We start from the raw sequence: 14,920 nt of genomic DNA on the forward strand, positions 1-14,920 counted from the left end.
GCTTGGGGGCCAATATGTTACGTACCTAAGGTTGGTACAGATCATCCGTAAGACTTGGCCGGAGACGGTGCTGGCGGAAGATCCGGACACACTGATCGGAACGATATATGATATATCAGAGGGCGGACATGAGATCTCTAGATTATATGAGGTGGTGATGACCCCGGTGGGGAAGGACTTGATGGATTTGAGGCTGGACTGGGAAGCGGAGGTGGGGGCGCAGCTGACTGATGGGATGTGGGAACGGGCCATGGGATACCATAAGAAAGTGTCCAGGAATGCTAGATTGCGGCAAATACAGCTATACATTACGCATAGTGCATATATGACCCCGAAGAAAATAGCCAAGTTTGCGAACGCAGGTAGACAAGCATGCCCGAAATGCGATGAGGAAGACGCAGACATGACACATATGTTCTGGTCCTGCCCAGTGATTGAAGACTTTTGGGGGGAAGTGGCACAGAAATTAGCAGATAAGGGGGTCCTGCTACGCATTGACACGGCCTGGGCCTGCCTCCTGGGAGGGTTCCCCAGACCACGGAACACCAAACATCTCGGGAAACTGAGAGACCTGGCGTATGTACTTGCTAAGAGAAGGATAGCCATGAGTTGGAAGCAATGCCATGGGCCAAGAATAGAGATATGGTGGCGGGACCTGCAGAAGTGGGCGGAGGCTGAAACAGTGGTATGGCAGGAAGCGTGTAGCAATTGCGGGGAAGAAGATGTGGGTAACCTAGCGGCTTGGAGGATGTTAATTACGGGACTGTTTGGCACGGAAGTGGACCCTGCTGCTTCGGAGGGAAACGACGCCCAGCCACACCAAGTTTACACAGGACTGTAAGGTTGATAAGCTCTTGGGGGGGGGGGGGTTTGAAGTGCGGTAACATGTGATTAACTGATGTTTACGGTTGTATTGTATAATGCTGCAAGTTTGGTTTGTATTGTTTTATTTTGAAAATAAAAAATATTTAAAAAAAAAAAAAAAATTCAAAACCCTCTGCATTGTCTGCAAGGCTTTCTGGGGCCTGGGTCCAAAATACCTTCAGCTATCCCTCCGCAAATACCTCCTCTCTCGAGCTCTTCGCTCCTCTACCTCCAACTCACTCAGGGTCAGTCGTTTTTCTGAGAAACGAGCTGGGGGTTGATCTCTGTCTTCGGGTGGGGCCTCCCTCTGGAACAGCCTCCCTGCCACTCTAAAACTTGAGGAGAACCATCTCTGGTTCCGGAAGTACCTCAAGACCTTCCTCTTTTCTTCTGCCTTCGCTCCCCCTCTTCCCTGCTGATCTGTTCTCTCTTGGCACCATGCACCTGGCCACCCTCTGTCTTTTGGGCCCAGGTACCTGCTCAGCCCGTCACCCTCCCGCACTGCCTCCGGGCCACTCCTTGCACTGGGGTCTGTATCTGTACCCATACAACCCCCCCTTTTTCTTCCTGCACTTATCGGACCTACCCTGTCTGCTGCCTTAAACCTAGCACTTGCAAATTGCTGGCTGCATTACCACTGTTTGTTGCCTTTATTATTTATGTATTTTTATTTATCTGTTTCTCCTCTGATTCGCACATTCCACCTCTCCCCCCTTCCATGCACATTTCCCCTCCCCCCTCTCCCATGCACTTGCGCCTTCTCAATGTCACTGGGCCTAGTAAGATCGCTGTTTTGTTCTCCTCTGTTCCCCTCCCTTGCCTTGTCGCACTCTGAAACACTTGTGTACGAGCGCGATAGAAATAAAATATCAATCAATCAATCACCTAGCACTTGCAAATTGCTGGCTGCATTACCACTGTTTGTTGCCTTTATTATTTATTTATTGTTATTTATCTGTTTCTCCTCTGCTTCGCACATTCCACCTCTCCCCCCTTCCATGCACATTTCCCCTCCCCCTCTCCCATGCACTTGCGCCTTCTCAATGTCACTGGGCCTAGTAAGATCGCTGTTTTGTTCTCCCCTGTTCCCCTCCCTTGCCTTGTCGCACTCTGAAACACTTGTGTACGAGCGCGATAGAAATAAAATATCAATCAATCAGTCAATCAATCAATCTGGCCACTAATGCTTTCTGCATTATGCTGTGCACGCATTTCTGAATACAGTCAGTGTGAGTGGGCAAGGTGCAGAGGCGTAGGCAGGGTAGGGCCTGAGGGGCAAGGCACATCTAAAATCTATAAATGCCAACTCAGCAGCGCTGTGTGGGCATTTACAGATATTTGTGTCAGTGCAGTGGGCCCAACTACATTAGCATCAGGCCCCATTTGGTAGACAATCCTGGCTACGCCTCTGGTGCTTCCCAACTCAACAACCCAATCACCTCTTCAGCCCTTCTTACTCATCTCACAGTATCTCCTACAAACGATGAATGCATCTTTTGTTGGTAGATTTCCTTCATGAGGCTTAACTAGGCCTGCATTCCTTTTCAAAGGGCCAAAGAAGAGAGCAAAAAAGGTGAAGGCATAATAGAGCGGGAAGTAGGTGGAAGACAAGTGGTCAGGGGGGTTGGTAGTAAAGGAAACAGGGCCTGGCCTGGCAGAGAGTTAGACGTTAGGGAACACAATGAGTGAGAGAGGAGGAAAGATGCCTCAGGCATGTAGCTCTCTGACTCTTCCCCACCGTGCCTGCAGAAAGAGCCTGCCTATTCCTAGCTCTCTCCCGAATGGATACATTTGCCTGGAGAGCTCAGAACTAATTTCAGTTAGCCAGAGGGTAAACAGAGGCCAGTGAGAGGTGCACACCCCTTCATTTCACTAGGCTTCTGGGGCTTCGGGGAGAAAAAAAGGCCTTAGTATTCCAGCAAAATCATTTGTCACCAAGGCCACCATCACAAGGGGATTACAGAGCATGCTGTGACACTCTCCGGGGCCTGGTTGGCCAGGCTTATGTTGAAGAGCACATATCCTAACCCTAAGCTACCTGGGTGGTGCACCATAGGGGCTGCACCAGACATAGGGCTGTGCCCGTAAGGGCTGTGGTCGCGTTTGGGACGAGTGGAAGGCCCGGGACACAGACCTCTGCCAGTTTCCCTCCAGGATTAGGCCCCAATTCTCAGTGGTGGAGCCAGCCACTCCAAAATTGAGGGTGTTAAAGGCAGAAAGCAGCGCTCTCACCCCCAGAGCAAAGAGTGGGAAAGGCTTGTTACATCAAGAGTCTTTCAAATCTTTCACTTTTGAGAGCAGAGTGTTTACATTTAGGAAAAATGAACAAGCAGCAATAAGAAAGAATACACTAGCAGAGGACAGAAGACTGCCATGCGCATATCAGTACACCCCAATGACAAAATCAAAGATTTTACTGACCTGCTTAGCTATTAGTGGCTCATACCTCACAATGATTATCATCTTTCCATGAAGCAAAACATCCTCTGAATTGGGTTGAAAGATAGATTTAATGTGCCAAAGGAAGGCAAAATGGAAATTCAGTTTCCTGCTCTCAGAGGAAGGAGAGTCGACAGCCCAATGGTTTAATGCACATACTGCAGTCTCCTATGTGTAGCCTGCAGGCGACACATTCAGTTGCTGGTGAGATGCTGAAACAGATGTGCTTGCTATGCAGGGGCCAGTGGTCACCTCACAGCACCTCGAGAAGGTGTCCTGTTTGAGTCCCAGGGCAATAATTGTATCAACCATGACCAGTAGATTACACCTTTTCCCCTTGTTTTTTCCAGTCAATTGGAGCCAGAGAGACAAGCTTTTGTATGGGCGTTACCAAGGCCAAAGTGCAGAAAACAAAAGCACAACTTGTAGTAGGAATGCAGGTATTGAAGGGGCATTAGCTGTTGGCTGATCACGCAGAGCAATGCATACCCATTTTCAATTAAAAAAAAATATTTTTTTTATTTAAACATGGCTGGGAGATTCCAGATACTAGATTAGAACTCAGGTCTCCAGCATTCCAAGACCAAGCCCTTACCACTTGAGTCACTGGTAACTGTGCTTCTGATAGTAGCTTTTGGGCGTTTATATCTTTCTCCTGCATGCCCCTGTGAGCATACCCATTTGCATTGTGAAACATGTTCACTGAATCCAATGAGGATAGAACATCTGGCCCCGCGCTCCACCAAATACCAGCCAACTGCTGTGGCCTAGAGGTTAAGTGCTTGCGTTTCAGTGCTGTGGGCCTGGGTTCGAGTCCTGCTTTCAGCATATAAACTGAATCGTTGGGTAATCTCCTTGTATAGTTGGGGTGGAGGAAAGCAGAGAGGCGGGACTGTGGAGTACAGGGTAAATAAAGGAGGAGGCGGGGCAGGCTAAAGGGTAAGGGGTGGATGAGGACAATCTGGCTTTTTCTAAAGATCAAGGTACCCCCTCCAGTTTTGCAATGATTTTTTAAAGTGTTCTCACAAATATAGGCAAAGGAAGGTAGGTGTATTCAAATTAGCTAGTCTTTGGGCCTCATTACACGGTAGGCGGTAAGGGTTTACCGGTACTGGTAAGCACACCGGTACCGGTAAACCCTTACCGCCTTACTACGAGGTCCCTTTGCGGGTCCTCCCTTAATGCCTGGTTTTTCCAGGCGTTAAGGACGGGACCCGCAAAGGGACCTCAGAGCTAATTACGGTACCGCAATTTGCGGTACCGTAATTAGCACCTTCCCCAGTCCCATTGAGCCCTATGGGGCAAAAATGGGAGTGGGGAAGGGTAAATGGGGATTGGGGAATTACCGCCCCCGCTCACCTTGGAGTAGGGCGGTAATTCTGCCATCCACCAAGGCGGACTCGGTACGGTACCGGCGGCAACCATGGCGCTAATGGCGCCATGGTTACCGCCTACCGTGTAATGAGGCCCTATATCTTGAAAAAAATCGACTAACTAGAAGTCTGCGTACTGCTGCTGCAGAACGTGCACTGAAGCCTCAATCTGGCTGACGTTGATTGACGCTTGACTGACAAAATAACAGTTACGTACTTCAAGAGAATGTTCTGTTTTCCTGGACTTTTTATTTTTTTTTATTTAAAGAACAGGAACGATGGCACTTAAAAAAAAGTAGAGGAGCAGCGCTCCCAACCACTTCGACCACCACTGCCTATGCACTCTTTGCTAGTTAAGTGGGTGCCTTCATTTTTGGGATCCTTTGTGGCACAGTGTGTTGGTAATCCTGCCATTCCTCGACACTTGCCAGCTATTTGGATGGCTCTTCCAGTTGTTTATGTCTCTCAACTTACACCAGTGATAAAGGGCCTTTTTCCATTTAAATCTTTATCCTCTACCGTCTGTCCCATTGGATGTACATGGAAAATTTGAGGTTTCTGAGATATGTGATGCTTGATTTCCTCAAAGGCATTTAAAGTATGGATCTAGGTTATAACCTAGAAGTTTTTACTGCGAGGTCAAAACCTTGAATGTAAAACAACAATTTCTGTTTTAAATGTGGGAGGAGAACCCCTTGCGTCGCCTCCCCACATCCCCCACCTTTAATAAATACCCCAACCCAACCCCCCATCTATTTTTTCATCTGAATGTGTTGTTTTCTACCTTGCAGTAATTGGTCTTTGATGTTATGTAGTGATACCTAAAGAGTATTTGGTTCAATCAAACCGGTAGGCAGCTTGTGCTAAGTAATGAGTACCTGACACTACTGATCATTCATCTAAGTTGGTCTATCGTGACAAACCGTTGGCTCCCAGGGGCTAGTTGATGTTGGGACTAATGTATCTCATGATTTACCTAGGATACGTTAACAGATGCTGGAGGAAATCCCTGGGTATGCTGTCTTTAACATATGTGATGGTTATGGGCAGAGAATATAGCAGGCGATGAAGAGGTACTTGAATGCGACAGAGCAGTGAATGAGACACCAATGGAATAGGCATGAAGGGCCTAGTGCCATGTTCCATAGGATAACAATACACATGTCTACCTGTTTACAATCATGAGGTACAATGTTGGGAGAGCTCTGGGTCATTTTCTGAGGGGTTGAAAGGGTGGTAGTGATACCCCTCACCAGCTAGCAAGTGGAGTTTGAATCAGGTGTTGAACAGCTCTAGTGACTGGCTGACTTTGCATGTGGGGGAAGATAATTCCAATGGAGGGCGAAGCACAGAAAATGTGAGAAAACCCGGAGGAGGCATGGGAGCAGTGAATGAAAGGTTTGGCACAGACGAGGATTGAAGAGATAAATAGGGAGAGTACGAGAGATCCAGTGAGTGAGGTAATTGAGGAACGAGGCCATTGATAGATTTGAAGATAAGGAGTAGGAACTTGAAGAGCTAACAATTATACATGGAGAGCCAGCCATTGCAATATCGGTAAGGGTTTCACGTGGTTACACCTACAACCTTTTAAGCTGGACTGTTTGGTCAGGGCATTTTAATCATGGCTAGACAATTGTTTTCCTGGAGCACCCCCATTCCTTTTCCCCCCACCGTGCACACCACACCCCACCTTTAACCTCTCCATTCCTACTACCTCAAATGTATTTGTTTGTCCATGGGGGTCAACATGTGACAACCAAACAGTCCAACTTCAAAAAGGTGTAGGTGAAACAACTTCAGACCATCAGTAAGTAGCAGTGAGGGAGGATCAGAGTATGTTGCAAAGGGACCATGTGTCAGAGTTATAGACTTTCTTTAGGAGAGAAAAAGAGCAAAGGGGAAGACCAAGAAGTAGTCTTGAATAGTAATCCAGTTTGCAGAGCACAAAGGTACAGATCAAGTTTTCCCCGAGTGTTGGATGAGGTAGGGGAGGATATTCCTTATATTGAGAAGGTTGATCCTGGCAGTAGTGGCTCTAGTCATAATAAATTGTTATAGTATGTGGTCACTTTCAAAGAGGATCCGGAGGTTGCAAGCCTGGAGTGACAGAGTGAGGAAGTCAGGAAGGAAGAAGATGGGAGAAAAAGGAATGGCATAGGAGGCATGAAGAAAAATGACTTCCATTTTAGAGGTGTTTAGCATCAGTCAGAGCCGGATAGCTGTGAGACTGTTGATGATTTGTTTTGAGATGGCAGGGTTATAGGAGGGAAAGGAAACATGATCTGGGTGTCATCAGCAATGAGATAGTATTAAAAGCCAAAGGATGCGACGAGTTTACCCAGGGAGGAGGTGTTGCTGGTGAAGAAAAATGGGGTACGGATTGATCATTGTGGGATGCCCAAAGAAAGGGGTGGTGTTCAACAGGATGGAAAGGGAGTGGTGCAAGAGATAGGTGGCCATCCATTTGAGTACAGTATCATTAAAGACAAGGGAGGAGAGGGTTCATGGAGGGATGAATGGTCCACGGTTTCGAAGGCTAGAGACATATCAAGTAGAATGAGAATATAGAAGAGGTCACAGACACAAACATTGTTCAGAAGGTTGCAGAAGTTTGTGAGGGCACTATCAGTCGGTTGTTTACTCTTGAAACAAGAATGGGGGTGTCACAGAAAGTGTGATCCTCGGAGTAGTTGGAAACTCGCCCAACGATTTTGAAGTGCTGGGGTAGAAGAGGGACAGGTCTGTAGCAAAATGGGTTGCTAAGGTCAGCAGTGGATTTCTTCAGCATGGGAATGACTATGGGTAATTGTGTACCAGGCAGGGAAGATGCCTGTAGAGATGGATAGATTGGAGAGGGAGGGGAGGAAAGCAGAGGTAGCAGATTCAAGCTCTTTAATTATTTGTGGTGGGAAAGGGTCAATGGGAGCACAGGAACAGTTGGCTGAGTGGAGGATGGGAAGACCTGAGGAAAGGGTGGGGTGCCAGGAGTTTGAGAGAAAAGAGGGGCTTGGAGATAAGAGGGTAAACACATTGTCATGTATTTTAGTAATCATGGAGAAGTAAGAGGGATAGTCATCATTACAGTTGAGTATGAGTAGTTGCCATCTGTAGCCACATGTGTAGTTAGGCTATGTAAATAGAACTTGAATTCTGATACATTATTATTAGAGTTGTGGAACAAAAGTTTGTTCATAGGTATTCCCTGTATCAGTAGGACTGCTATGTTTTGTATGCCTAGTTCTCGTCACTGGATGTCACTTTCCATATAGAAGTGGCTGGTAACAGGAAGGGGGTGCACTGCAACTCCTCTGCCTCTTTGGGTAATTCCTGCTCTTTCAAAACTTACACTACACCTTCTCAGTGTTCAGAAGTGCATTCAGGGTTTTTTCATGTGGGCTGTTCCCCTTTGGAAGACTAGTTCCCGAGCTTTGTTGTAATCCAGTAGATTGACCACTGGAAAAGTGTGCCTTATCTTCATAAATTGTGCGAAGAGGAAAAGGTTACCCAGCACCCAGACAACATTTCAGAGGCATCAAGGGCAGGGCAGGCTGCCCTCACATGCAAGATTGGGCCTTATTAGTAATCACAGACTCATAGTTCAAAGAGATAGCCTCCCCAGGCTTCACCCAGGGACTCTGTCCTATGACACAAAATGAACATTAGGAAGTAGTGGAGGAGTGGCCACAGTTTACAATTCCCCACTACAGATCTCCTGTGTTAAGTTCCCCCAATCAGCGACTGATTGCACGCCAGAGTTTAATCAAACCATGAACATGCTACAACATCCTCACCTTCTACAGCCCCTCAGGCTATCCACAGAAAGAAACGGTTCTATGGGCCTCATTACACGGAAGGCGGTAATGGTTAACGGCCACCGTTAATGGTAACGGTGACCGTTAACCATTACCGCCTTACTACGAGGTCCCTTAGCGGGTTGGTGCTTTAACGCCTGCTTTTTGCAGGCGTTAAAAACCAACCCGCTAAGGGACCTCGGAGCTAATTACGGCACCGCAAAATTGCGGTGCCGTAATTACCGCCTTCCCCATTCCCATAGAGCCCTATGGGGCAGAAATGGGAATGGGGAAGGGCAATGGCGGACCTTGGAATGGGGCGGTAAATCCCCTTTCCGCCGAGGCGGTGCCGGTATTTTACCGGCATGAGCCATGGCGCTAATAGCGCCATGGCTCACCGCCTTCCGTGTAATGAGGCCCTATGTCTCTGCCTTCTGTTGACATTCTACAATGCGCACGCACTCATACCCGGCTGCAGCATATGCAGCCTTCATTGATCATGATTCATAAGCTCACTCCTCGGGATGAACAAGAGATCACATATGACAAGGCAACAGAGCCATTGCTCGGGCATGAACAGAGGATGCTCGATTTCTCAGGCAGCACCACGCTCCCCATGTAGCATCAGGCTGCAACCTAGCTCCAGGCATTAAGAGACTACTCCATCCATTGATCCATCACAACCTTGAGTTGCAAACCGCTGTATGTTACTGCTAGGTGAAACTCTACCAAAGAAAATAAGGCAGATACCAAACTCTTGCATTACCTTGCACCTGATGAGCAGTTTCTCAGCTTGATCAAGGAAGTGCTCTTGCTCCTCCTTCTCAGTTGCGTTGTTGAATTGATTGATGAATTCATCAGTGACTTCTGGCAGCTTTCTAAATAAGAATGATAAGAATTACAGAATTGCAGGTCATTCCAGCCCCAGCATCAGGACTTTAGGGATCATGGCCTTTGTGTTGCATCATCTTAATTTACACTGACATTCTGATCATGAGTAAATAGTTCAGAAAGTAGCCAAACACATTTTTTCGCCTGCTGGTTAGACTGCTTCTGGGTTACACTTTAAGCAGAAACAAGGATACACATGCAAATCCAAATTGCTGTAGATTTACCGTGGAAACAAAATAAACGCGTGCAGTAGGAGCACCCAGGTGGCAACGCTGTGAACACCACCAGACAGTGGTGCTGCAATCATTTTCAGAGTCGTGGGGGTGCTAGCAAGTAGAGTAACTTCACAAAAATAAAGTGGGGTGTGAGCCACCCTGGTGTTGTTGAATTGGCTGTAGTAAATGAGCGAACCCCTTCATCAGAAATGTGACTGGATGTGAGCTCCATTTAAAACATATCTTTAAAACATCAGGCCTAGTGGTGACTTTTCAAACACATGTAACCTGATATATTAGTTAAAAGGGATAGGGTAGGGTACTGTGCATGACAGAGGGCGTGTTCTCCGTGCAAATACTCTTTTGATGCTGAAAAACCACCAGAGAGAAAAGGACACTCGTCTAAACGTCTTCATGAGGGAAGAGCCCCCTGTTTCACCCCTTACTATAGTCTGTTTTAGGGACACCTCAAATAAGGTCTTTATTAATCCATTTGAGCCTCAAGAATTGTACACAGTTTCCTCCATAGCTCCAGACCGGTCCTGCATTACTAATGCGTTTTCATAAGTCTAACTCAAGATGCATGACACGACTATGCTGGTGTAAACACATTGGCCCTCATTACAAGTCAGGCGGTGGACCATGGTGCTATTAGCACCATGGTCCATGCCGGATTCCGCCATGGTGGATGGCAGAATTACCGCCCCATTCCAAGGTGAGTGGGGCGGTAATTCCCCATTCACCATTTGCCCTTCCCCATTCCCATTTTTGCCCCGTAGGGCATAATGGGGATGGGGAAGGCGCTAATTACGGCACCGTAAATTACGGTTCCATAATTAGCACCAAGGTCGCTTAGCGCCTTGGACTTTAACGCCTGCAAAAAGCATGTGTTAAAGTGTGAATCAGGCGTTAAGGTTAACGGCGCCGACGGCGCCGTTAAACCCTTAACACCTGACTTGTAATGAGGGTGATTAACTTTATTCATCTGAAACATTGAGCCAGAGCAGAGGTAATGGCCATCATAAAAACATTGGCCCTCATTACGACCCAGGCGGACTTGTAATGAGGGTGATTAACTTTATTCATCTGAAACATTGAGCCAGAGCAGAGGTAATGGCCATCATAAAAACATTGGCCCTCATTACGACCCAGGCGGTAAGTTACCGCCTGGGCCGTACCCTTACCACCATGGTGTAAACTATGTTTACGCCATGGTGGTTGGCGGATTTACCGCCCCATTCCAAGGTGAGTGGGGCGGTAAATCCCCATTTCCCATTTTACCCTTCCCCATTCCCATTTTCGCCCCATAGGGCATAATGGGAATGGGGAAAGGCGATAATTACGGCACCGTAAAATACGGTGCCGTAATTATCGCCAAGGTACCTTTGTGGCATGGATTTTAACGGCTGCAAAAAAGCCGCCGTTAAAAGCCATCCTGCAAAGGGAACCTTGTAATCAGGCGTTAAGGGTTGGCGCCGTTTACGGCACCGTAAACCCCTTAACGCCTGAGTCAGAATGAGGGCCAGTGTCACAGAATAACCTGGGCATCAGGGATGCAGTGCCATGTTACAAAAACACACTAAGCATTCTGTGACAGGAAAACATTTACTAACAGAATTACTCTGTGTAAAGACTGGTAGGGGGTGTCTGTACTTCCGCTCTCTATATGGTAGAGGAGAAGCACAGAATACCCCAGCCAAGATTCTCTATAAGGTAGCAATGGACAAGCAATCAAGGCCTAGCTTCTCAGGAGGTGATGCAGGCTGGTTCTTAAGTACAGTGTAGTCCCTGAACCCCCACAAAGGAATGTCCACACACTGTATTACTGAAAACACAGTCTTTATATAATTAATATTCAAAGGTACGTAAACGATCACAATAACGCACTTTGTACTCGGAAGTCAATAATGATAAATATATACAATCCTAAAGTGGCACCACTAATGTTATCAAATATCAATAAAGTGCATCAACTCTACGGTTAAAATGTCACACAGATTAATAACGAGGTAACCAGCAATAGAGATAGGAAGGAACGCAAGATGGTTGAAACAATAGGCAGAATACTGACCCCTACCACTAGGCACAGTTCTGTGTGGAGATCCCCCCACCTGGGCAACCTGTAAATAAAGATATATAGCACAAGCCCAGTCCATATAATGTTCGATAGTCTTACTTCTTCCTATTAAGGTTTTACCCCCCCCCAATGTATCTGGTGGAGTAGAGTTCTCCGACGATGCGTCGACTGATCCTTCTTGAGTGCCTCCCTTTCAGGCGGGAGCCACGGATCGTCGAGAGGTGTCGGGGAACTTGGCGTTCGGCATCGGGGAATCGACGGCCCTTCTTGAGTTCCCTCCCTTTAAGGCAGGAGTCACGGGTCGTCGAACGTCCGACGGTGAACAGGGTGAACTACTGCAGGGAAGTGGCAGCTTCGTTCCTAGCGGTACTCGTCGACGACAGAGCATTGGCGTCCTGCAAGGAAGAGGCGTGCGGGGCACCTCGGTGACGATAGTTCTGGATCGCAAAGAGATGATGAAGAACTGTGGCCCAGCAAGGGCGTCGAGTCGTCGGCGTCTCTGCGGTCTTTAGGTGGCAGGAAACCCACTGGTGGATGCTCCTCGGCGCGTCGACGGTGGGGCCTTCTCCAGCGGGAGACAAGCAGGTGACGATGCAGACGAGAGCGTCCGATGATCAATTGAAGTTCTTAGGCAAACGGGAGCACGGCGGCTCCGGTCGGCGATGGCGGTCGTCGGCAGTGGCGGACAACAATCCGAGTGCTTCTCCTTGGAGTTCCGCAGCAGTTCCCGTATCGGGTCGGCAGCCTGTTGAAGGTCTGTCTACCAGGGAGCGTTGGCAAAGATCACCTGTGCACGATGGTCCCTCGTAGCTCGGGAAGAGGGCATCTTACCAGGTCCTCTCTGGGTCAGTCCTTGGAAACACAGCAGCCTTCAGATTGCGAGGGAGAGTCACAGCACCCCTTCTCTTCCAGCGAGGTTTCAAGGTCAAGCGTCAGTTACTCCAGTTACTCGTCGTAGTGGACTTCAGCTTCTGAACACGATTCCTAGCAGTGAGAGGTCCCCAGATATACTGTTGATCTCCCATTCATTCCGTTGGGTCACACTCAAGCATCCAATCACGACTACGGGCATTCATGCAGGCAGGTAGCCAATCAGGCACACGAGGTATTCAGGCAATTCACTTCTCGCCAGACACTCACAACAAGTTATGTGTATTGGGATAAGTACCGAGCCATTCAACACCCCAAGCTGCATTCATACCGGTTTCAGGCAGGGTTGGCTCAGGGGTTGGCTCAGTCATTGTGTCAACCACCAGATACTAGACACCCACAACACAGAATGCATATTCGTCACACACTCTATTCACCCAGGTCCCACCCACAGGAGGTACCCACAACATACATCACCGGGAAGGCTCCAGCTGGTCTGGCCGGGCCTTCACAACAACACCATATATGGCATTTCCACCCAACAGCCAGTCAGGGGGAAGGGACAGAGTCAGGGCTCCCCAGGACTTTGGGAAAACAAGGTAATCGGTAATAGAAAGCAAGAGGCCACCAGGGCCATCTTGTTTTCCGTCAGGAATCAACTGACCCCAATGGCAGGGCCGGGGTATCCCAAAATGGAGGATACTCGGCGCACCTGTCAAATTCAGCATGGAGCTGCCACCAGCCCATACCCTGCTCTATGGGCCACCCACAGGTGCCCAAAAACATACACTAGAACACACAACATATCAAAAAACTGAACAATGACTACTCTTCATTTATCATAGATGGCAACACCATTAAAGTAGCGAAAGAAGTAAAAACACTAGGTTTTACCTCGACTCATGCCTCTCTCTAACAAAGCAGGTAAATGCGATGGCCTCCAGCACCGCTTACACCTGTAAGCTGATTAGAGCAGCTAAACCATATCTATCCACCGCCAGCTGCCTCACCCTATCAAGAGCCCTGGTATTATCCAAATTGGACTATTGCAATGCACTATACATAGGGTCCAATAAACACACTGCAAAAAATCCAAACCCTGCAGAACAACGCCCTTCGAGCCGCCCTAGGAATCCCAAGAAGAGAGCATATCTCAGACGCCAGAAGACAATCTAACTGGCTATCCACAGCTGACAAAATTAAACTCAAAACAGTATCATTGACTTTCAAAAGTATTAACGACCTAGCCCCCAAATACCTAACAGAAAGATTCAAAAGAAGAACCTCTAACAGACCTACCAGAGAAGCATACACCAACCAACTAGCTGTGCCCCCATTCAAATTGAGCACAGCCGGAGGCACCAGCTTCCCTGTCAAAGCGGCCCAGCTATGGAACTCCCTCCCATCATCCTTAAGGTCTGACCAATCTTACCCACATTTCTGACTTAATTGCATTAAATGGCTCAAAGAAAATGACTTATAACTGACTAGACTAGGACTACTCACGTCTGACCCACCTGTTAATCTGCAGCTAAAACTCATACCTCGCTCATCACCCCCGCTTAACCCACCTTGCTCCTTAACATTCAATGTATACACTGTATACACCCCTGTGTACAATCACTTGTGTATGTAACCATGTATATTGTCATCATTTACTGTTAATGCACCCTGTAACCATCCTGAAATGTGTAACTGTAACATGTAAGCTTAAAGTATTCTTGAACACGCGCTCGGATACCCTCAGGTCTGGCGCGCACTATAAATAAATAAACAAACAAACAGGGTTGTACCCCCTCCCATGGGTGCCATAAGGGTATCCCACGGGTCCGTACACCAAACCAAAGGAGAGAGAGCTGCACCGCCAGGAGTCTCACATAAACTCCTGTGCGGTAAACACGACAGAACACACGATAAAAAGCAGTAAAGGACAAAGATACGGAGGCCCTGTCCCTCCGATGCATTTCCAGCATCACACTCTGTGGCAAGCAAATATATGGCCCCATAGTAGTGCTCTGCAATGAAATTCTACCCCTGCAGAAAACCGTGCCAGGAAGCAATGCCCACAGAATATGGCATTGCAATGTTGAGAAGTGGATACAAGAAATCATCACATTGATCTGCAGAAAAGGAGATCCAAAAATAGCCATAATAATAGTGAAGTCTTTCCAAGAATATTCAAGACAAAACTCACAATAAATCCAAATGTTTTTCATTTGCATGGTCTCCTGGCACTAACAGCTGTCTAGGTGAGCATAGTAATGATCTGACCGCAGCAGGGATTAGTTACCCTAGCAGTTACCCTAGCAGAGACAGCAACGTAGACTTCTGTGACACCCTGCAGTGCTTGCAGAGATTGTTTGCTCTCTTAGCGTGGCCAGGTTTGGCAAACTTCTT

The 14,920-nt window shown here is 47.6% G+C and overlaps 1 protein-coding gene across 1 annotated transcript in view; it reads right to left on the reverse strand.

The window, feature by feature from the left end:
• Positions 1-14,920, reverse strand: part of TMEM232 (transmembrane protein 232) — a 1,143,478-nt gene that overhangs the window by 927,668 nt on the left and 200,890 nt on the right. Inside the window, exon 3 of the mRNA XM_069625485.1 lies at positions 9,237-9,348. Within this exon, the coding sequence (XP_069481586.1) occupies positions 9,237-9,348 (112 nt within the window). The remainder of the gene's footprint in view (positions 1-9,236; positions 9,349-14,920) is intronic.

The sequence above is a fragment of the Ambystoma mexicanum genome, chromosome 6p, assembly GCF_040938575.1.
Source record: "Ambystoma mexicanum isolate Mex_15411 chromosome 6p, UKY_AmexF1_1, whole genome shotgun sequence".
NCBI classification, from domain to species: domain Eukaryota; kingdom Metazoa; phylum Chordata; class Amphibia; order Caudata; family Ambystomatidae; genus Ambystoma; species Ambystoma mexicanum.